The sequence below is a fragment of the Epinephelus moara genome, chromosome 6, assembly GCF_006386435.1.
Source record: "Epinephelus moara isolate mb chromosome 6, YSFRI_EMoa_1.0, whole genome shotgun sequence".
Taxonomy (NCBI): Eukaryota; Metazoa; Chordata; class Actinopteri; order Perciformes; family Serranidae; genus Epinephelus; species Epinephelus moara.
In genome coordinates this window covers 41,453,103-41,475,676 of record NC_065511.1, presented here as the reverse complement: position 1 = coordinate 41,475,676, position 22,574 = coordinate 41,453,103, and the positions used below count along the sequence as shown (strand labels likewise).

Below are 22,574 nucleotides of genomic sequence, written 5' to 3'. Positions count from 1 at the left end.
CTCAGCACAATCCTGTTGTCTCCTTCTGGAACTGTGAAAGACGTCCACACCGTGACATGTTTTGCCCTCCTGACAGCGTGCTGCAGTTATTGTTCTTCTTCTTATTGGCGGCTGGCAAACCAAGTTTAAAGGTGCATGTACCACCACCTGCTGTGTCAGGGTGTGTAGCAGTCTGGTTTTGTATTATCGGTACTACACCGATATATATTGTGCATCCCTAAGCATCATCTGCACCTTTATTTGAGTTCAGGGTGATTAACAAAACAAACAAGACACATGTAACTAGAAATATAACAAATGTAAGCTAAAGAAATCCATAGCCCTTTTTACACTGCCTGTTAAAGGCGGGAACATCTCACCATTATGCCGCCTCGCTATGCTGTATATACGGCACGATCATGGAATGTGGGGACAGACTGGTCTCGCCTTTAATCCGCCGTGCGTGGTGGTAACAGCAGCGAAACGGTGTCTGTATAAACATGTCAGACAGCAGTGCAGGACCATGAGCACGACGGGTGTGATGATTTGATGCGGTGTTATGCGTTTGACCCACCACAGAAGATTTAAAAAGTAGGTACTAGCAGTCAGCGGCTAACTCAAAGAAGAACAGCGGCCAAAAATGTCCGCAAATTGGGAGGACAATGAGGCCCAGGAGCACCTCAGTCAACATTTGTATGTGATTAGCAGATGAGCTGAAATATGGGCCCTATATGGGATTGTTCAAAGGTTCCATAATGGCCCCATTCCAGTTGCCCACATGGGTGGGTTTACCCAAGTGGACCCCACATGAGCTGTGTTACAGCTACCTGGGTACCAAGTGGGTATGGGCCCAAAGTGGGCATCATATCTTGGGCCCACTTGGTCAAAAAATCAGCAGGTTGAAGTCCAGCAGACGTTTACACCTCTGAGAAAAGAACACTGAAAGATTGTGGTCAGTAAAGTCTTTGACATGTTGAGAATTTGATCCAGCAGGGTCGGAGCTGCTTTTCCTCTGGAATCCACATTTTCGCTGATTCTTAGCTGAATTTTTTGGGATGACTGATACCCTGCTCATCTTTTTGCACAATGACAACACCTGCATGCACTGGAAAACACAGTGCATGTCTCATTGACACAAATATTCAGACTCTTCACACAGTTGAAGCACCATCTGCAGAGATTACAGCCTCAGTGCACATGTGGATTTGGGGAAACTCTGTCATTCTTCTCTGCAGAGCCTCTCAAGCTCTGTCAGGCTGGATGGGGAACGACAGATGTTTCCAAGTCTCTCCAGAGATGGGGGTTCAGGTTGAAGACCGGGCTCTGGCCAGGTCAACACAGTACAGAGTGGTCCCTGAGCCACTCCTGGGCTGTCTTGGCTTAGAGTCATTGTCCTGTGTTGAGACGCTTTGGCCCAGTCTGAAGTCCTGAGCGCTCAAGACCAGGTTTTCGTTAAGGATCTCTCTGAACTTTTCTCCATTCAACTCTCCCCTCAGCCTTGATCTGCCCTGCAGTCCCTGCTGCTGAAAAACATCCTACAGCATGATGCTGCCACCACCGTGCTTCACCGCTGGTATTGCAGCGCTGATGAGCGGTGCTTTGTTTCCTCCACACATGATGCTTAGAAGTTCACACAGTTCAATCAGACCAGAGAATCTTGTCTGTCACAGTCTGAGAGCCCCTCAGGTGCTGCTTTAATGTGTCCTTCACTGACAGGAGGCTTCAGTCAGGCCACACTGCTCTGACACCCAGAGCGATGGAGGAGCTGTCCTGGAAGATTGCTCCATCTCCACACAGGAACTCTGGAGCTCAACCTGAGGAACTGTAACTGTCGTAGCAAATGGTCTCAATACTTCTGTCAGTGTGACATTTCACTGGTAGTTTTTGCAGTCTGGACCACTTGAGTGTAGATATTTCCAGTGTATTACCATTTAGATCGTATTTTTGTAGTTTTTACCATCTGATCAGGAGCAGCTGAAAACCTCCGCCCAAGCTGATCAGTGTGGACGGGTGGAGATGAGAAGAAGCAGGACTGTGGGCCATAAACTGATTTACATCACTAACTGGATGGAGTCTGTGGCTGTAGACTGAAGGTGTCCTCTGGGTGCTGCTGGTGTCACACCGCCCTCTGCTGGAGTCACACAGTCATCACACTGCAGAGTGTCACATGTTTTATCTGAACCAGCTGTAAACCACTTCATCAGAGGAAAAATCCTCCAGCAGAGACTCGTCATGATGGTATTAGGGTTGAGTTACCACAAACAGACAAACAAACAGACAAACAAACAGACAAACAGACAACATCTCATGTTTCTTTAACTCCATTGTTAATTAACTCCATGTGGCTACATAGTTTGTTTACAGTCACCATAGTTACAATAAATCTACTGTGAATTCTGCATAATAATTTGTTCTTCATAATTTACATAAGAGTTATTTAACTGGATGGAGTCTGCTGCTGTGGACTGAGTGTGTCCTCTGGGTGCTGCTGGTGTCACACCGCCCTCTGCTGGAACCACACAGTCATTATGACACTGTTGTACAAGAACCTGAAACAAACCAGCAGCTTCATCAAAGGAAAATCCGCCAGCAGAGTTCACACCAGTTGGTTTTGCTTTTATTCATCGTCTGACACCTGAGAAATCACTTGTTTATTATGATAAGTTTTAATAGTGTTTGTTACAGGGCTGAGTTCAAGAACAAGAAGAAGAGTCATTCAGCCAGACTTGTGTCCATTTCGAAGAACTGAAAACTGAATTCAGTGAGACCACTTGACACTTTCACAGTTATCATCAGGGGCGTAGCAGTGTGTGTGTGTGTGTGTGGGGGGGGTCATAGAACTATAGGTATGGAGCTACATTAGGGTCAAAAGTTTTGTACTTGAAAAAATAAAATTTGAAACTGAAAATTCATGTGTTGATCTTGAATTTTGAAAAATACAACAATGTATTCAAAATAAAAATAAGTGTGTGAAACGTTTTTTCAGGTTAAATATAATTTTGATTCACTTTGGTAATTCTTTTGAATGAATAATTTATTTTCACTTTTTACTTCTATATATATTTTAACATTTGAGGTCTTATTTAAACGACCCCTTAATGTTTGTTATGATTTCCCAAAGCTTAGTGAACATTTCTCACCTGTGTGCTGGATGTATGGGCTCCAGCAGATTGACCCGACCGCCCGGACGCCATCATCGCAAACGAAGTGGACACTACGCTGCGTTCACAGTGCTATGTGGAAATTGGACATATCAGTACTTAAAATGTGGCTGTTGAACTGCAAAATCTGGCATAATCTATCGCTCTTATACTGCAGTTGGTGCTCAGTACTGTCTAAAACAGATTTCTAAATGGAAGTTTGTCACTGGCATCAATTTTTACACTGCCAGTCACATGAATATGGTGTATATATATATATATATAAGTGTTGAGTCAGAATTTCTTTTAGTTCCTACGTTCCCTGAAGGCACTGTCACTCATGATTCCACACCCCTCTCAGTTGATGCCACGGCCCCCCACGCCACATCAGGTTCAGAAGTCTGAAAGTGAAAAAATAAGATTTGAAACTGAAAAAAATAAGATCTGAATCTGAAAAGATAAAACATGCAACTGAAAAAATAAGACCTCAAATGTTAAAATATATATGGAAGTGAAAAGTGAAAATAAATTATTCATTCAAAAGAATTACCAAAGTTAATCAAAATTATATTTAACCTGAAAAAACGTTTCATACACTTATTTTTATTTTGAATACATTGTTGTATTTTTCAAAATTCAAGATCAACACATGAATTTTCAGTTTCAAATTTTATTTTTTCAAGTACAAAACTTTTGACCCTAATGCTGCTCCTTATGCTGTGTTCACATTGCCTGATATCAGACAGAATTGTCAACTTGTTACACTCAGTTTTCCATCTTCACATTATTGTCCACAATGATACCGAATAGCCATCTTGTGTTATTCTCATGAATACAGCCACTGAAGTGTTTTTGTGAACATTTCGCAACCAGACACTCACTGGCAGGCTCTCCCCCCAGGTCTGGCTCCAAGGGGCCCCTGTGTCCCCATACCAGGCGAGGTACTCTGTCCTCAAATGTGGTGTTTCATCATGGTCTTCTTGAACCACTCTTAGTCTGGCCCCTCTCCTGGGATAACTTTGCCTTGGGAGACCCTACCTGGCAGTATTAGCTCCGGACAACACAGCTCCTAGGATCACAGGGACATGCAAACCCCTCTACTCCGTTAAGGTGTCGATTCTTGGGGGAATCTTTAACCTCTCGCTGGAGGTGTTCTGGGCACATCCCACTGGTAGGAGGCCCGGGACAGACCCAGAACGGGGAATGCCTCAGGATCCCCCAGGAGGAGCTGGAAAGCGTTGCTTGGGAGAGGGACGTCTGGAATAGTTTGCTCAGCCTGCCGCCCCCGCGACCCGGCTTTGGATAAGCGCTTGAAAATAGATGGATGGATCTATTACTAACAAGAACAAGAGCTAATGAGCAATCAACACAAATCAACACGATCGCAGGACAGTTAAAAGACAATGTTCAGAGGATCTAAGAGGCCGGGAGTTGGAGTAGGGGCAGAGAAGTTCAGGAATATGCCTGTATTCAAAGACAAACTCCCAACGGTGCCATTTGCTTTATATGCCCTTGAAAAAGACGAACCCATCTCTGTCATGTGTAATATGTTGATGTTATTAAATGTCAAGTCACTGATCATGTGACTAGGGCCCATCATAGTAGTGTGCACTGGGGCCCATTGTAACTACCTTATGCCACTGCTCTCCATTCTTAAACTATATTGAGACCTTCATCACTGATGGCTGTTATAACTGCTGCAGATGCATGTTGGTGATTCAGTTATTGTACAGGACTGACAGTGGATGTGTGAAAAGGGGAAGGGGTTCACTGAGGCTGCGTATACGGTACAGGGCCCAGAGTTTTGTGTGACGTCACGCCACTGACTGTCGTCATTTGTTCAGAAGCTCAGTTTCTTTTTGTTGCCGTCCATGTTGCTGCTTCTTGAACAAAACAGTCAATTCATATTGACATGAAGATGAGAGCTCCTTCAAACATCAGTCTGTTCAGAGACAGATGAGTGAAGCTGCAGTCCTACAGATCTGGTGATGTTCTGCTGTGCGTTGTGTGTTTCTTCTTCTTCACAGGATGATGTAACTTGATTTGAGAGCAGAAACAGAAAGAGTGGGGGTTTTTTATGAGTGAGAGAGCTCTCACAAACACAGTCGCAGCTTTTCTATTTTTGTCCTCCATTTGTGCTCCGCTTGCGTCAGGGATGCAGTAAAGCTGTGTGGGAGGACGACCTGAAGAATAAAGCTGCCGCCCACGAAGACGAGCTCATTCACACTCACAGTGTTTCAGTCTCAGATTCAGACTGCAACACTGTGGTGAGATAACTCATAGCTCCTCTTCTTTCAGACATGTACAGTTTTTGTACTGACAGAGGACGAGTGTCACTCGCTTCAATCTCTGCACACGTCTCTTAAAATAAACTCCCTGAAACTGATGATTTCAAAGCCTCGCTCCTCCTCTGCTTTGTTAAGTGATTTAACACCTGAGTCATTCATTTTAAGGGCTTAGAACATGCAAAATAAAACCTTAATATGGCACATGTAATGGGCTTTTTAATGTAGTAAATGATGGAATTTTAATGCTTCTACCAAGATAATTAAAACTTGATGCTAAATGATTTTCAGTTATCTAAATTGCAGGTTTTTAAGCTTACTTACGGCACAGATATGAGGTTTATTAGGGGATAAAATAACAAGTCAAGACAATGAAAGCATTCATGTGAGCAGAGAAAGTGACATGAATTGAAATAACGTCAACCAGAGTGACTAAGCAATCTACTGCTATGGATAAATGTAATTTAGTCACCTAAACAATCAATATCAGTTTAACTGTACGACATATTGAGAGTATTTTCACTGCTTTACCTTTCTGTCCGACAGCCTGTTTCAACGGGGAACAGCTTCAGTTCCTCTACGGTGCTGAAAGTGTCTGTGACTGTGAGACGGTAAAATGTGAGTGGTGTGGGGTGTAAATGATGCTGTGAAATCTTGCAGTGGAAAATGTAGAAATATTGACCTATGGCTAAGCCCCGCCCTCAAACACGATGAGCCAATCACAGTGCGTATAGCCATTCCCATACACTCGGACATTCTCTGCCTGGACGTCCATTGAAATACATTACAGAAAGTCAGTTTCGTTCGGTTTTATGAGCTTTTTCTGAGATTTGAAGTTTAAAAATGGTCAAACGGTGTGCATGGGGTACATGCAACTCTGACACAAGGTATCCTGAGAGGCTGGGCGACCAGGTGTATTTTTTACACTTTAAACCACATCTCAACCGAGAAAAGTGTCTCCTTTGGATAAAGTTGTGTGGTAACGTTAGACCACAACATCAACTCAACGTGAATAAGATTAACAATGATGTCTACATCTGTTCTAAGGTAAGTCAACATTGTGTTTGAGGCAACATATTGTCACTTTGCTGGAAAGAAATATAAAGTTATCTTTAACATCTCTAGCTAACGTTAGCTAAAGTTAGCCTAACGTTAGCTCCTAGCTGCGTTGTTCATCATGTCACCTTGTTTGCTGGGAGTTCATTAGCCTATTTTGTTCTAGTTTTGTACTTTGGTGATCGTACATCATTGTTAGCTGTTGTCCAAAGGGCTCTAGTTAAGCTAACGTTAACTTCTGGAGCTTAGCTTCATTAACTTATCTGTAATGGCAGAGATAACAAAGGTTGGCAAACGTTATGCTGAATGATTCAGTGTAAATACTGTAGCACCAAACTAACGGAGAGACACTCTTGGTAAAGATGGTAAAAAGGCCGTTATCCTTTTCTCATATTCTGAGCCAAAAACCTTAACTTCAGTGGCACTTTAACTTGTTGTCTTTGATGGTGACGGCAACCAGATGCGGTTCACAAGCGTACACTGTGACCTGTAAATTTTGGCTTGTAATTTAAGCTTTTCATCGACCTTCTCAACAATAAAATGATGAATATATCCCTCCAATGCGTAGTTTAGGCCCTTTTGGTTACTTCTCAATTACATCTGATCGTTATGTCTCCAAAAATCATCAATTGCCTTCTGTGAAATGCCGTGTACTGTGACACCTGCCATAGCGCTGGTCACTGAATATTGATAGTTTGTCCGAGTGAGTGGAGGGGGGCGTGGCTTAGCCATAGGTCAGTTGTATCCAAGAATTCACTGTCAGCCGAGACTTGCATAACGTGCAGGTATCAATGGTCTATATGTGACATTAGTACAGAGTATTTGTTGCTGTTTAGTTGTGTGATGATGAAACTGCCTCTGAATATGTGTCATAAACACTTTAAAGTAACACCAGACTGTTTGTGCTGCTGAAGTAAAGAGTGGAGAAGTAGTTAATGACTGATGACGTCTGTCTGACCCAAATGTGTCATTTATAACAACAGGAGCCAATTAAGAGTGTGTGGATTATTTTACTAATAAAATATGATCCCGTTCTCATCACACCGGTGTCTCATGTTATTCTGAGCTGCAGTGATGAATCAGAGTGTCACATATCAACACTGTCACTGCGACTGAAATAAACTTTGCATCAGTTAAAATCACGTGTTTAGTGTGTAAACAATCTCTCTGTGTGTTAGAAGCTCTGATTAAAACCAGTGGAAACAACGAAATGATTCTAACAGCATACAGGCTCCTCTTTGTTACCTGCAGACTTTAGTTCATGGATACTTCTTTCTTCAGGGATCTGATTGGTCAGAGGTCGGGGTGGTGCTGCTCCGGAGCAGGTTAGCTGTTCAGCATCAGTTACCACGGTGATTCATCCCAGTAAAAAGAGAACCAGCTTCATAGTACTGAAAACAGAGTTAACCCTGAAGTTACCTCATTAGCTCCAAATCCTGCCTCATAGTTCAGGCCTCAGGTTTGTCATCAGCAAACTAAACAGCTAAAAATACTCTCTACTAATGTCACATGTAACATCATGATACCTGCATGTAATTTAAGACTCAGCTGACGGATTGTATTTTCAATGTTTCTACATTTTCCATTATAAGATCACAGAGTATCGTTTACATCCCATGTTACTGACATTTTGCAGCCTCAGACTCGTAATTAACACATGAACACGCTCGTGGCTGATAGGAAAACCCAGAGTTGACTAAACTAGCAGATAACCAGCTTTGTAGCAGCAGTTATCCAGACGGCTGATGTGACGGGTTAGTCAAACAAGATAATGAAAAGATATCCTGGGTAAGTTGAACTGGCTCCGTAGTTCAGGCCTCAGATCTACTGCTGTTAAGTTTGTGTCATTGTGTAATTTTGGTGAATCCAAACTAACCCAAAGTCACACAATCACACAGACCAATTGATCGAAGCAGCAGTAGACCAGCAGCTCCTGTGTTCAGCGATGTTAAATCAGTTTTTCTCCATGGAGTCTTGTTGTAAAGAGGGTGATAACGGCTCCAAATACTCTCAATATAACGCACACTTAAACTGATATTGATTTTTTTACATGGCTGAAATACATTTTGTGGCCGACACCTCCACAACAGGACGTTGCTTTGCTTCCAGCAGAACTACATCTGTTTGTAATATACTGTCTCTGGATAACTTGCCTCCAACTTCTCTGATGAGAGGGCTGCTGCTTTTCTTTCATATCTTTCTAAACTGAATATATTTTGGTTTCACTTTGGACTTGTGATGGACACTTTAACTAGTTTGACTTAAATATTAGTAGAAAAAAGTCTTTTCCCTTTGACTTTCTGTCCTTGTTTTTATTTACAGCACATAATGTTTCCGCCTGTGTCTGCAGTGTGCTGTATAAATAAGTGTTCCTCGTGAAAATAATGTTTAGTTTCCTTAAAAAAATCCTCCTGTGTGACTGTTTATATCCTCAGAGAGACACAGATCTTTACACTCAATTAACTACACGATTATCGGAGGTCGAACATCCACCCAGAGACCCAAAACATGTCGTCAGCTGCCCCGTCAGCTCCATCTGCTGCTGCTGAGACGGATGACGACACACACTCTCAGTAACCCAGCAGCAACAGCAGAGGGAGCCGCCATAAACAATGTGTAGGACCTTGACTGGCTCACGGCTCAGGCCACTGGAGCAAAACATGTTTTTCACCGCTGGTGTCATGTCTGCCTGCTGAGATCCAGCGAGGGGGGGAGGGGGTATTTATAGGCTGATAATGAGCATGTGTCCTTCAAGACCACGTTGTCCACACTCACAGGCCCAGAGGAAGCAGCAGGGGGACACATTTCCATATGTAGGACAAACTCCTGACAAAACAAGTGAGAGAAGTTTCCAGAAAGGCCACCAATAAAACTCTACAGAGGTTTGGAAAAACAAAAAGGAGTTTATTAAGACAACAACAACAACAACAAAAAAGGCCCTGAATACTCAGGAACATTATCAGAGACTTCGTTACGAAGCAGTCGTGGTGATTTTTCTTTACACAGAGAAGAAACAAATACAAAAAACCCCAAACAGAACTCCCCGTCGGAATTCCAAAAAGGTGAAAGCACCACAAAAGTGTTGTCATGTGACGGCCGACCTTTTCCCCCAAACGTTACAAACAAACAGTTACACATCACCCAAAGCCCTGTGGGAAAGGGCGTGTTTTCTCTTCTTTCCCAGGCCCCCACTTCTCCTCCACATGTTTGATGTCCATGTTTCCCTTCGAAAAAAAAAAAATCTGGAAGAGAAATGTGGAGCTGCTGACAGAGACGCAGTGTGGTGTCCTTTTTAAATATAAACCAGCTTTTCTGAGGCTCATGTCACTGATTAGTCTGGCTGAGGTTGAGTGAACCAATGAAATGAGCAGTTAAAGGACGACACACTGAACAACGTGAAATGACATGAGGATGAGGAGGGGGCACTTCCTTTCTTTTCTCTGCAGAGCAGCTATTTACACCCAGCACTAGATTGTAAACAAAATGGACAACTAAGGGACTGTTCGTTATTTATGAGGGGAGGGGCATGGTGAAAAAAAGGTTGGCTTAGAGGGCACACAGATTTCAATGGCTGCATTTTGCATTTACTCTACCACTGATTTTTTTTTTACAGAAAACAGGCCTCTGGAAGGCAGGTGTTCTTTAACAAATCTCCAAGATTACACCATTTATCATTACCAGAAGCTGTGAAAACAGAAATTATCATTGGAATTTTAAATGTCTGATAGTCTCTGAACACATCTTGTGTAACAAACTCTTCCATCAGAAAAATGACAACCAAATCTGTGCTTTAAATAGTAATATCTCATCAAAGTCACCATCAGAAACCATTTGCAGGAACTAACCAGCAGGGGCGTATAAGCAGATCGTGGGCCCCTGGGTGAGATATGCAAAAGGCCCCTTCACCTGTCCTACAAAGGAGCGGGACAAACATGCTTTGACAGTTGTTTAGCTTCATGTTGTGCCATAGCTTTGCACCTCTTTGTAGCCATTTTGTGCCTCTTGGATGTAATGTTGTGCCTTTTTTTGTCATTTTATATCTCTCAGTGGTTGTTCTGTCACTCAGGGAGGCTCAAAACATAATATATAAGGCTTCTGGGAGGGACATAAAAAAGAAAAACCGTCCCCCGGTAAGTACAGAACAGTCCCTAAACTATCCACTGCCTTTATAATGGTCTGTCACAGCAGGGAAGAGCTAACCATGAGCACCCCCCCCCCCCCATCAAGCCAGAGCACATGAAGAAATTCCGGGATGCAGTGGTAAATAAAACATGAATAAACTACGACTTCCTGCCTCTGCTCACTGTGACTCAAGCTTTAATCAGCCAGGAGAGGAACATCCATTGTTCAGGACTCCATCTTCACAGAGTTACACACAGTAACACTCCGTGTGACGGTTAACATCACTTTCCCTCACGGTAGGACCACATCAGCCTTCACAGGGCGACATAAACGTCCTGTCTCGCTAATGTAAAGTCTGATGAAGTGGCGGCTCAGACGTCCGCTGCACCCCGAGCGCCTGAGCCACACCGAGACATTCAAACATAAACAACACGGCTCATTAGCCGGTGGCTAGCGAGCTAGCTAAGTTAGGCTAACTGCTAGCCGACATAGCGTAACAAACGTTACACACAAAATCGATGAAAATGGGTGAAATTAGAAAACATAGCTACCAGTCCTGTGAAATTTAATTCTAAACAGTCTTTGTGTCCGTCCAGGAGAGGGGGACACACGCTGCGGTGGACACCCCGTCCCCGGTTCGTCCGTTACGTTATCAGCACGGCACATTGTCCGCCGCCTTGGGGAAATCTCCACAGTCTGCGGCGGAGAACTGAAGCCTCCTCACGGCCTCTTTAATCAGGTTCCCCGATAAAATTAGCTCCTGCAGCAGCCGGTGCGGATCGTCCTCCTCCACGTTGATCCTCTTTTTGTTCCACGGTTTGATTTGGTCCCAGTCCTGGTCGCCGTTAGACCCAGGGATGTTATACGGGCTTGCCCTGCTGCTCCCCCGGTGTCCCCGGTTCCGGAGCCGCATGCAGCAGCCGTGTTTCTGCGCCGGAGCTCCCGCGCTGCCGTTGATGATGGCCGCCGGTTTGACCCCGCCGGTGCTGCTGCCGGTGAGCCCGTGCAGGCAGGACATGGACACGGACACAGTCTTCTGGTGGCCGCCGCTATTGTTGTGGAGCTGCAGCGCCTCGCCGATTTTCGTCACCAGCGCGTCCACTTCTTTGGAGCCGACGGTGACGGACTGTTCCAGAAAGATGTAGTTCTCCTTCCGACACGGCATGATGGCGGATATTGAGTCGGTGTACTGGGAAGTTTATATTTCAGAGTGTTTCTGTTTGTGTCGGTGTGAATGAGAGCCGCCGGGCTGCTCCTCGCTCTCACCACGCCGCTCGGTACTAACCAACAACCCGAGTTGATTTGTAAACAATGGATGACGTGTTGTGGACTGTACCATGTTCTCTGTCACGGGGAGGGGTGTTTTTAAAACCAAAATAAATCACACAGTCAAAGACGATTCACGCTACGAATCACCATGCTAACACGTTGTTATAACACAAATATATTCACAAATTAACACCACTAAAAGTGAACTAAAACGCCATTTGCCGCGATTTTACCGGTGATCCGATTTCCCGCCTCAACCCCACCACGTCGCGGCGTTGGACTGCTCCCTTCAAATGGACATTACATAACTCCTAACTGTCTGCTGCTGCTGTCTGTCCAGGCAAAACAAACAAAGCGCGGTTTCATTATGTTAAATATTCACGTTGGATCTAAACGCAACCTCCCACTTTTATTAGAGCACCCATACATGCTCCCTGTATGCGCGGGCACGTGTTGAAAACCATCACAGTATGTTATGTAAGCTCCCATCAAACCCAGTGTTGCACCAAATTCTGTGACCCCCAAGCAGGAATTTCATCCATTGCCACGTCAAATATGTTTTATTTTAATAGCTGCTGCAATCAAAAATGGTGTCTGCATGGTGTTAGGAGGGCTCTGATAGCTGTGAAGACAAAAATGACGCCCACAGATATGTAAATAATCACAAACTCATCAGCAGTGGCAGCAGGATCCATGCAGTATTTACACATAAACCTATTTTTGGTCTTTTTCATGTACAGAATCTGATGGGTCACATATTCTTCATATTACCAGAGTCACAGCTAATAAAATGTGTGTCCCCTCTATGTATATAAACACAGTATGTGATAAAGGATGAGAAAACATTTGCAGCATCTGAAGAATCTGGTGTAACACACACATATAATGGTGATTTATTTGTCTAAACAAAAACTGTAGTGGTACAGTTGAAACAGTTGGCAGTGACTGTGATGTGTAAACGTGTAACACCAGCGCACACACACACACACACACACACACACACACACACACACACACACACACTGACAATAGGAGTGGAGGGAGGGTGTGTGTCTGTGGGAGAACACAGTGTACATTTCTGTTTCTGAGAAACAGCAGCCGGGCTAAACCTGATGCTCCAGTCAAAGAGAGAGCCCTCATGACCATACAAGGAGCTACTATCACTGCGCCACGTGGCACGTCAGCCAATCAGAGGGCTCGGCTGAGGTTTCCTGTGTGTCTCAATGGCAGCGGCAGGAGTCCAGTCATACTGGAATCCAGTGGGGTTGTGGCAGTTGGGAGTGATACCAGCATGTGAAACCAAGATAAACTGTCATCACTTCCTGACACAGAAAACAACACTCACTTTAATCCCTCTCCAAGTTAAAATAAGCACTTTACAGCAGACACATAATTATGTTTACATACACTGTTTTTATAAATACATTTTATAGTGTTTCTGAGATTGAGATCCAGTTCAAAAGGTCATGTGTAAATATAATATTTTACATTACAGGGGTGTGTTTGGTAGCTGTTTTACTTCTGTTTTCTGTCTGGTTGTAAATAAATATTCATGTCATAAATCAAACATGATGTGAATAGTCTCTCATAAATGTTAGAGCAGTTTAAATTGCCATAAACGGGACTGAGAAAATAAAAAGATTATTTTTACTGCATGTTGTTCTCTGCTGGCTGCTGTGCTCTGTGTTTGCCACTAATAGAAAATACATACTTAAAGGTCCAAAGATTCAGGGGGAAATCTAGGCAGGAACTGAACATAATATAATATAATATAATATAATAAGTATGTTTTATTTTGTGTATAATCACCTTAAAATAAGAATCTCTGTGTTTCTGTTACCTCAGACTGAGCCCTTCATATCTACATAGGGAACGAGTCCTCATCAACAGAGATCACCATGTTGCACCACCATGTTTCTACAGTAGCCCAGTTTTTCCATTTGCCACTGTAGTAGCAGCCCCTCAGCAATAGCCCCTTTTACACTGCCAGATTTTCTGTGAATGTTGGGCCGTTTTGCCGGCAAGCTGCGAGCATTTAGACACAACGCCTTCCACAACGGGAGGGGCTGTTGAAGACTTGTGGGAGGAGCTGTTGATGATGCCGCACGTGAGACCCACTGGCGGTGGATAAGCAGGAAACAGCTGATAGCAGGAATTAGCGAGCAGCTAGTAGCAAGAGGGAATTTCATTGTATAGGTGTCTGTACTATGACAATAAAGGCTATCTTGAATCTTGAATCTTGAAACACAAACCTGACAGACACTGTAAAGACGAGCAACTGGGGAGACAAGGAACTGTGCGCCCTCCTTGTCCTCACAAACGAAGAGGTCAGATGACAGGGACGGTGAAGAACGGGTTGACTTACGAGAGAATCGCTGAAGGACTGACCAGCCGCAGCTTCCCTCCCACGTCACTGTTTACGTCACACGCTGAGCTACACGTTTTGTTACTTGCTCACGCCCCCCATTGCCCCGAAAAAGGCGCATTCTGTATAAACAAAAGTAGGTAGGTTGCTGCACTCCCCGATTTTGTTTTTATACTGCCAATGCTGAAAAAAGACTGATTGGGCTTTGCTGCAAATTTGCACAACTCCTGTTTAAAAAGGGCTAATGATTGTGTTTTTTGTTTGTTTGTTTTTACACAAAACTGCTTTACTTAGCATTTTCACTGGTTTAATCAGCTGGTCTGTTTGTTTGGGGTCTGCCCATTTTTCCGACAGCCCATTGGTCTGACCATATTAAACCCNCAGCTGACCCAGAGCCGGTCGCGGTGCACCATCAAGGCAGAAATACGCCTGCCGGGAGCCATTCAGTACCGCGGAAAGCTCCCCACACAACCCGGACCCCAGAGTTAATAACAGGAGGTTATGGTGTTTCATTCTCTCCTCTCTATGACACTTGTATCTCGACCAGTAGCCTACTTTTGTTGCGTTGCTGATCCTCAATACAGTAATAATCACATATCGGAACAACGGGACGTCGGACTAATGAGAGGTCGAAACAATGCTACAGCACCGTTTGTTTAGGAGAGGAACAGACCTCTACCGATAATTTGGTTCCAAGTAAAAACCTCCTAAACATCTGAATCTTAAGTTATCAGAGAAGAAAAGGTGGGCACACACTGGAAGGTGCTAGGCTAATGTCTTGTGTCCAACATGCCAAGTGGTGTCAGAGAAACACTGATTTGTAACATGAAACTGCTTTATTCAGTGTTTGTACAGTTTTTAATCATTAATGTTGGAGAGGAGGAGACTTCAACGGATAATTCGGCTCCTTCCACCTTGTCAGTGGACCTAAACGTCAAAATATGACGTGCTAGGTAGCCTTCTGCGTCGGTTTTGGACGTTCACAGACAGTTGAATCAATTGATTGTTGTATGCATTGTGTCTTTTCAAACTATATTTCTATATTCACAGGAAATATATAACTTCTGCTTGTTAAATAGTCGTCAAAATAAACTTACTATGTAGGTAAAACACTTTGTTTTAAGGTTTATTTCCTTAAGTTTAGGCAACAAAAGCACCTGGTTAGGTTCAGAAAAAAATATCATAGTTTAGCTTACTGTATGTCACGTCACATGAAATACGTCACTATGATATCATGCTACACACACTGGCACACTTTGTTATTCAAATAACTCCACTGACTTTTGTTTTCACATGGGAAAAGAAAATCAGGTTATGTTTGTTTGACTCATCCACTTCACCTCCCGCCTGTCCTAAAGTGACTTTCTCGCTCCTCATAACATAGCGGCTGCCCAGTGTGAATCATACCGCCACCAAGACTGTCTCAGTGGGTCGGTGTCTGACGCTGACATCCACTGACAAAGCCAAGCTGGTGTCACTCCGAAGTCCTCGAAATCCAGCGCCTGGGCAGTTACTTGCGGCATGAGACACAGACAATAAAAGCCGTCCTTCAGTGTCGGCATGATATGTGGCCGGTTGCCATTATAGTTTAACGGGGCTCGGTGGCGTCAGGAGGAAACGTAGCAGGACAAGAACAAAAGTTAAGGCAGCAACAGTCCCACGAGGGCAGGCCGGAGGGGTGGTGGATGGGTCCAACAAACATCGACCTTCACCTGGGAGCGCACTGTAAGATTATAAAGCCAAACCCTGTTCTTTTTTCCTAAACCCAACCACGTGTTTTTGTTCCCTAAATACAACCAAAGCAGCTGTATTTGATGAGTTCAGTTGTTGTTGGCGTCAGAAATAGCTGCTGCCCAATGCAGATCATACTGCCATGAAAGGTGGCTCTGTGCGTCAGTATCTGACGCCGAAATCCCTGACAAAGCGGCAGTATTTACGCTACCAAGGTCGAGAAGTCATTAAAGCACTCAGAGGAATGGAAATTTAGACATCTACAGTTGTATAACAACTGATCAAAAATCTATCTGTTGAGGAAGGTGTGATAAAACTGAAAGTTGCAGAGCAGCTGCTTGTGAATTTTGTTGATTTGTGTCTCCAAGGTCAAGACTGAATGTTGTCTTTAAGTTTGGAGGACCAGTTGAGATAATTCAGATAACAAAGTGTTACCAGTGTGTGCAGCCATTATCTGCCAAAATAAATACAGTGGAGACTCTTGTGCAACTTTTTCCTATCTACAGGGCGCAGACACAATGAAATTAACACACCACATGTCAATACAGCTACACCCTCACAGCTGAATGAAAACTTCCCTGGCAGAGTCTGAAGAATGGAAGAACACAAGCATGTGAGCTGCTCTACTTGACTGCACATGTATTGAGGTGTTGCTGTCAGTATGTCCCCGCCCTGTGCAGTGTGTCTGTCTGTGTTTTAACAACCTGTGTAGATACATTCCTCACTGAGAGTCCCCAGACTGCACAAGACTAAAATAAAAAATGTGTGATTGAGAAATCTGCAAAAACTACTTCACACTGTCCAAGAATATGTAGAGGTCTCTGTGAGACAGTTGAGTCATGTTTTAAACAGCCCTCCTCCCTTCCTGCTGTCCAGCGTGCACTGCTGGATTCTTTGTCTTCCCACCGAGAACTCGGTTCACAACACGAGGAAGTGAGCTGGCAGAAAAGTGGGTCACACACTTCCTCTGCCTTTCATGTGTTTCTTGTACATGAGTCAGCGGCGGTGGTAAACAGCCTCACCACCCTGCAAACACAATTCCTGTTTGTCTGCAACAGCAGCTGCTGCTTTCACAGGTTCCCTGAATGCACCACAACAGGAACGCTGTGTGTGTGACCCTCATTCTTTGTGTGTGTACGTGTGAGACCTGTAATCCTGTAATCAGTGTGTGTGAGATAAACAGGGACATCAGCTGAACTGAGGAGGGGATTAATAAACCTCACAAATAACAAAACACATAGAAAACACTGCTCTGTTAGTCCCTGAGGGGAGCCGGGGGGGGGGCTGTTCAAACTGTAGGTAAGGCTCTGGTTCCTGTCAGGATTCAAGGCCTCTCATGAACTCACACTCACAGCTTTAGAGGCTCCAGAGGCAGGGTAAAAATACAGAGGTACACTATGAAACTCACACTCACGGCACATTTAGACCAACAATAGTCTTCCAGTTGGTGTCAGAATACAAACCAGGAAGTCCAGTCTGAAGACTTAGCTTTTCTGTCCAGGCCCCAAGAAGTGCGCCGGACTTTGAAGCCAGTTTTTGCAGTGGTCAAACAGTGGTACTGCAACTTCCAGGGTCAGTCATGTGATGCCTTGTGGCCCACAAAGACCTCTTCCCATAGACTTAATGGTGAAAGAGATGTCTGTAAATCAGTGGATATATTTTTTTGAGGACCACAGCCCCCACGAAATGACTCATTTTACTTTCAAGATTTGATTCATTCGGTCTGATAGCATTCGTAAAGTCTAGAGGAGCCACAAATCCTCTTAATCCCCATTTAAGTCAGCTATGAAAGTGCCGAACTGGTAGTTAGCTGTTTGGCCACACTCAGCAGAGCTCAGCCTAAGTCTGTAGTGCATCACTGAGCAACTCTCAAAGGAATAAACAGGCCCCAGCGCTCAGTGCTGTGTCCAGTTCTCCTGATACGTCTGTGCTCTATTCAAAATATTGAATATATACAACAAGGCCATTACCACCTCATTTCCTATTATTTTATTCATCATGAGCAAGCATAGCTATACCATAGCTAATATACCATATAAATGAAAGCTACTGCTGTCCACATAACATTCGGTGCAATTGAACTGACTGACTTTAAAGACTTCATGTGGGTTATCTGACAAATTAATTATTAATCTTGAGGGTCGCGGGGGGGCTGGAGCCAATCCCAGCTGACATTGGGCGAGAGGCAGGGTACACCCTGGACAGGGCGCCAGACTATCACAGGGCTGACACATAGAGACAAACAACCATTCACACTCACAATCACACCTACGGACAATTTAGAGTTATCAAGTAACCTAGTCCCCAATCTGCATGTCTTTGGACTGTGGGAGGAAGCCGGAGTGCCCGGAGAGAACCCACGCTGACACGGGGAGAACATGCACAGAAGGGCTCCCATGCCCGGGATCGAACCGGCAACCCTCTTGCTGTGAGGCGAGAGTGCTAACCACCACACCACCGTGCCGCCCTAGCAAAATATTATTTCCACAATTACAGTTCCAGCGCTAAATGATGTATTGACAGTAATGTTACCTTTACATGCATGTCCCGACTGAAGGGAAGGGTTGTTATCGGTATAATGTTACAATAATAAGTTTTCCAACAACTAACGTTGGGGGGTTTGTCTTGCACTAGTGATGGGCGCCGTTTGTTGGGGACGTGTCTTGTAAAGTATGCTACAAATGAAATGTGTATAGAATGCTCCAGGGAGGATGTTTTTCTGTAGGCTGATGCGGAAGTAAGAATTGCACTGGTCTAGAGATGCACGATATTGGATTATTTGCTGATATCTGATATGACGATATGTAACAACTAATTTGACCAATAACTAATATGATATATCCACTTTTCCCCACCTAATTTTAGTGATCATCAAGTCTCTTCTGTAGTGGAATTAACATCATATCATACATGCATCCTCTTATCATGACGGCCCACCAGCAGATGGAGACATGAAATACTTTTCAGTGATGAATCATTTTAAAGATGATTTCGGCCGATGCTAATAACGTGGCGATATTATTGTGCACCCCTACACTGGTCCCTTTGTCAAAAAGCCGATGGGATTTTTCTATTGGATTTTGGGTTATTGCAGAAAATAAGCTCTGTGGCAAACTTTGTGCTTACATGTTTTGTTCAGCAAGATGATCGTCACAAATAAACACCACTTTCATGATTATTGAGGCCTAAATACAGCTGCCAGAAGTAAAAAGTATGACCTAATGTCGCAAACATAACAGGACTGTAAAGACGTTCTGTAGTCCCATTCAGCCACTTGTTAGGGCCCGTCCCAATACCCCCCCTTAGCCCTACCCCTTGGCCCTACCCCTACATTTGCGTGTTCCCGTGAGGGGTAGGGGTGTCCCAATTCCTTTTTGCGTGTAGGGGTAGGGGGCATAACGAGGGGTAGTGGGTTGAAGGGATTTCAGATGCTGACTTGCCAGCAAGGGGTAGACGTCGCCATGGCTACCACCGAGCAAGAGACGGGGAAAAAAGTTCATACATAGCTAACGTTACCGTCGTCAGGTTGCTTGTTAGCTAGCTAGCTAGCCAGCTCGCACTATCTGGCGTCTGTCATCTGTCCTGTTCTGCAACATTGTCGGACTTTTCTCATTACGATAACACGCCAGCTAGTGTAACTATGCTGCCTCGTAATGTTAGCTGGTTAGCTAGCTAGCAGAAGTCGTCTGTCGTTCATCAAAAGAAGCATGATGAATGCGGCAAACGCGATCGGTAGGATGAATGAGACTCTATTGTAGATGCCGGCTGGAAATGTAGATGGCTCGCAGCTTCCTGTTTAAAAATAGTTACGTATGCGTGAACATAACCGACACGGTGACGTAGTGAGTGGTGTCCCAAATCCTAGGGAAAGATTTCAACCGTTGCTTCATTTTGAGGGCCAAGGGGTAGGGCCAAGGGCTAAGGGGCAGTGGTCAAGGGGGAGTATTGGGATTGGGCCTTAGTAACCACCTTTTTAAAGACACATAGAAACTTCAAAGTTCATGAGTGGGGTATTTACTGTTATATTTTATGTCGTAGAACAAAACGTGAAAGTCTCTTAAGCTTGTGTTAACCTTATTTCAAGCATCAAACCAAAAAGCCAGTCAAAAAACCCACTGCCTTTAAGATGAGGGAACTGTGAGTAGTAAAATGCTAACTCATTTCCGGGCTTTAGGACTCATTCCTGGTGCCCTCTATAAAGCTGTACATTTTTTCACTTTCTAATACGTTTGAAAGTAATGAAATAGAGGCAGTAGAATCACTGTCTTCATTTAAGTCTCTCCTAAAAACATATTTCTATCCTAAAGCATATCCTGACTTTATCTGAGCTGTCTATTTTATTGCTATCTTACTGCCTTTAATGGCATTATCTTATCTATCTTTTATTATCTTGATTTTAGCTTTGGCCTTCCTTATTTCATCTTTTACGAGATGACATTTTATGACATGTTATTTGTTTTATTCTCCTTGTGTTTTAATTGTGTTTAGTTTTATTGTACAGCACTTTGTAACTGTGTTTTGAAAGGCGCTGTATAAATAAAGTTTACTATTATTATTATTATTATTAGAGTGTTTGACATTGATTGTACCCACAGCAGTCGAGCATCGGCATCTGTTGGAGTACACCAACTCCACTTGGACAAACCACACGCAGAACTGCGCTACACCGCTGTACTGGAACCAGTAGTGGCTATTCTTAAATTTATTTATGATTATGATTACATTTGCTAATGATTATTCGGATGGCGTCATGTGGTTGCTTGTCGTACCGTAGCACTGTTTTTATTAAGATTTTTTTTTAGCAATATCCTCCTGAAACCTGAACTTTTGTTTGGTATGCATTTTTTATTATTTCTCCTAGCTATCTGGGATCAGTAGGATCGATCTGATAATTATAAAAAAAGAAAACCCTCAACATTGTCAGTGATAATTACGTCCCATTGTCCTCATTCAAGACAACCATCAAGTCCCAATTTCCCTGAAACGAGACAATGATTAAGTCCCAATGTCTTCAAACGAGTATGTCCTAATTAACAGTGTCGTTTCTTGTTACTGTTGATAAAATTGGTCAAATTTGTTGCCGTATCGAACTATGAACATTATTAATCAGAATTAAACAAGTTTCAACCTTGAACTGTGATCAGGTTTTGGACCTTGTCCACTTTAGTGTCAGGATCGGCTGTAGACCGACTTGGCAGAGATGGCTGCCATCTTGTCTTTACATGGAGTAGTGGCACAAAAAAGTGTCCATGAACAAGGGCAACAGATGAAGTTAAATGAAGCATAGGGTCAAGTAAACCCAAAATATGATGTCCTCATATGAGGACACAGGGTCTCAGGAGGATATACTGGGGGGCGGAGTCTCAAAATACATGCGATATTATTATTATACAATTACTGCCTTGATATAGAGTCTTATCCCTGAACCAGAGGAGAGTCATTTCTAAAGTTAATTCCCAGCTCCGTGAAGTTTAGGGAGCTGTTGGGCACTGTGACTAATTTGGGAAATGCACCTTTAAGTCTGGATTCCTCTCTGTAGCTACAAATCCCTTAAACTTTCCATTTGTGACCATTATTGTGACTGTCCACACTTCACTTTAACAGGCTGTGGTGCCACTCGAGCCGGCTGAGCTGAATGGAGGCCGAGCAGAAAAGAAAACAGTCCTTTCAGCCAGAGGATCAACTTTGATAGCAGTTGGAGAGCTGCCAGCAGCTCGGGTTCACCGAGTTTGTTTCCCCCATTCAAAGAGAGAGAGAGGCCATTTTTACACCGCCTCTCTCAGACACACCCCTCGCTCCCTCTCAGAGGAATGTGAGGAGGTTGCACATGGCAGGAAGTAATATCAAAGGATTTATTTGTTGCTGTGCTGTGAGCCTGTAGGCCTGCGGGGCTGTGTTGTAAACATGCACAGAAACATAATCACAGTCTCGATTATTAACAGCAGAATTAAATAGATGAGTCATTGTAATGTTGAAACATAACATATTCCTGAACCTGACTGAGTTCCTGCACTGAAAGGTTAAAAAAATGTCTCTTTTATATGGCTGGACAGCAGCGATCTGATGCCAGAAATACAAAAGGTCAGATGCTACATGCTACATGCTAACTACCTGGACTTGCAACAGTTTGTGTTTGTCCTATTTCAACATGCCCCGGGCACAGAGCCAGCTATGAAGAAATCATTCCCCAGTTTGGACTGGTCTGCACAGAGCTCTAGAGCTCTTTACAATGAAGTGGAACACAGACTGTGATCCAGACCTGATCACCCACCAGGGCTTCACCTCACTGATGCTCATATGTCTGAATGGGATCAAATCCCTGCAGTAGACTCATGTGGTGGAGAGGCTGAAGCAAAAAGAGTGGAGGCTGTTAGAGCAGCACAGTAGTGTCACAATCACATCCACTCACTAGCCACTTTATTAGGTACACCTGTTCAACTGCAGGTTAACACAAATACCTAATCCGCCAATCACGTGGCAGTTCGGTGAAGACAAGCTGCTGAAGTTCAACCTGAGCATCAGAATGATGAAGAAAGGTGATTGAAGTGACTTTGAACGTGGCATGGTTGTTGGTGCCAGACGGGCTGGTCTGAGTATTTACTGGGATTTTCAGCACAACCATCTCTA

General features: G+C 43.7%; 3 protein-coding genes across 3 annotated transcripts in view; 1 reads left to right on the top strand and 2 right to left on the bottom strand.

Moving 5' to 3' along the window:
• Positions 1–22,574, bottom strand: part of nagpa (N-acetylglucosamine-1-phosphodiester alpha-N-acetylglucosaminidase) — a 402,702-nt gene that overhangs the window by 45,441 nt on the left and 334,687 nt on the right. The window lies entirely within an intron of this gene.
• Positions 1–22,574, top strand: part of LOC126392472 (collagen alpha-6(VI) chain-like) — a 310,923-nt gene that overhangs the window by 239,941 nt on the left and 48,408 nt on the right. The window lies entirely within an intron of this gene.
• gbp (glycogen synthase kinase binding protein) lies at positions 9,344–11,892 on the bottom strand. Its single transcript, XM_050046380.1, is given in 2 exon segments — positions 9,344–11,258; positions 11,261–11,892. Coding segments are annotated over 2 exon segments (519 nt in total). The 5' UTR covers positions 11,748–11,892; the 3' UTR covers positions 9,344–11,226.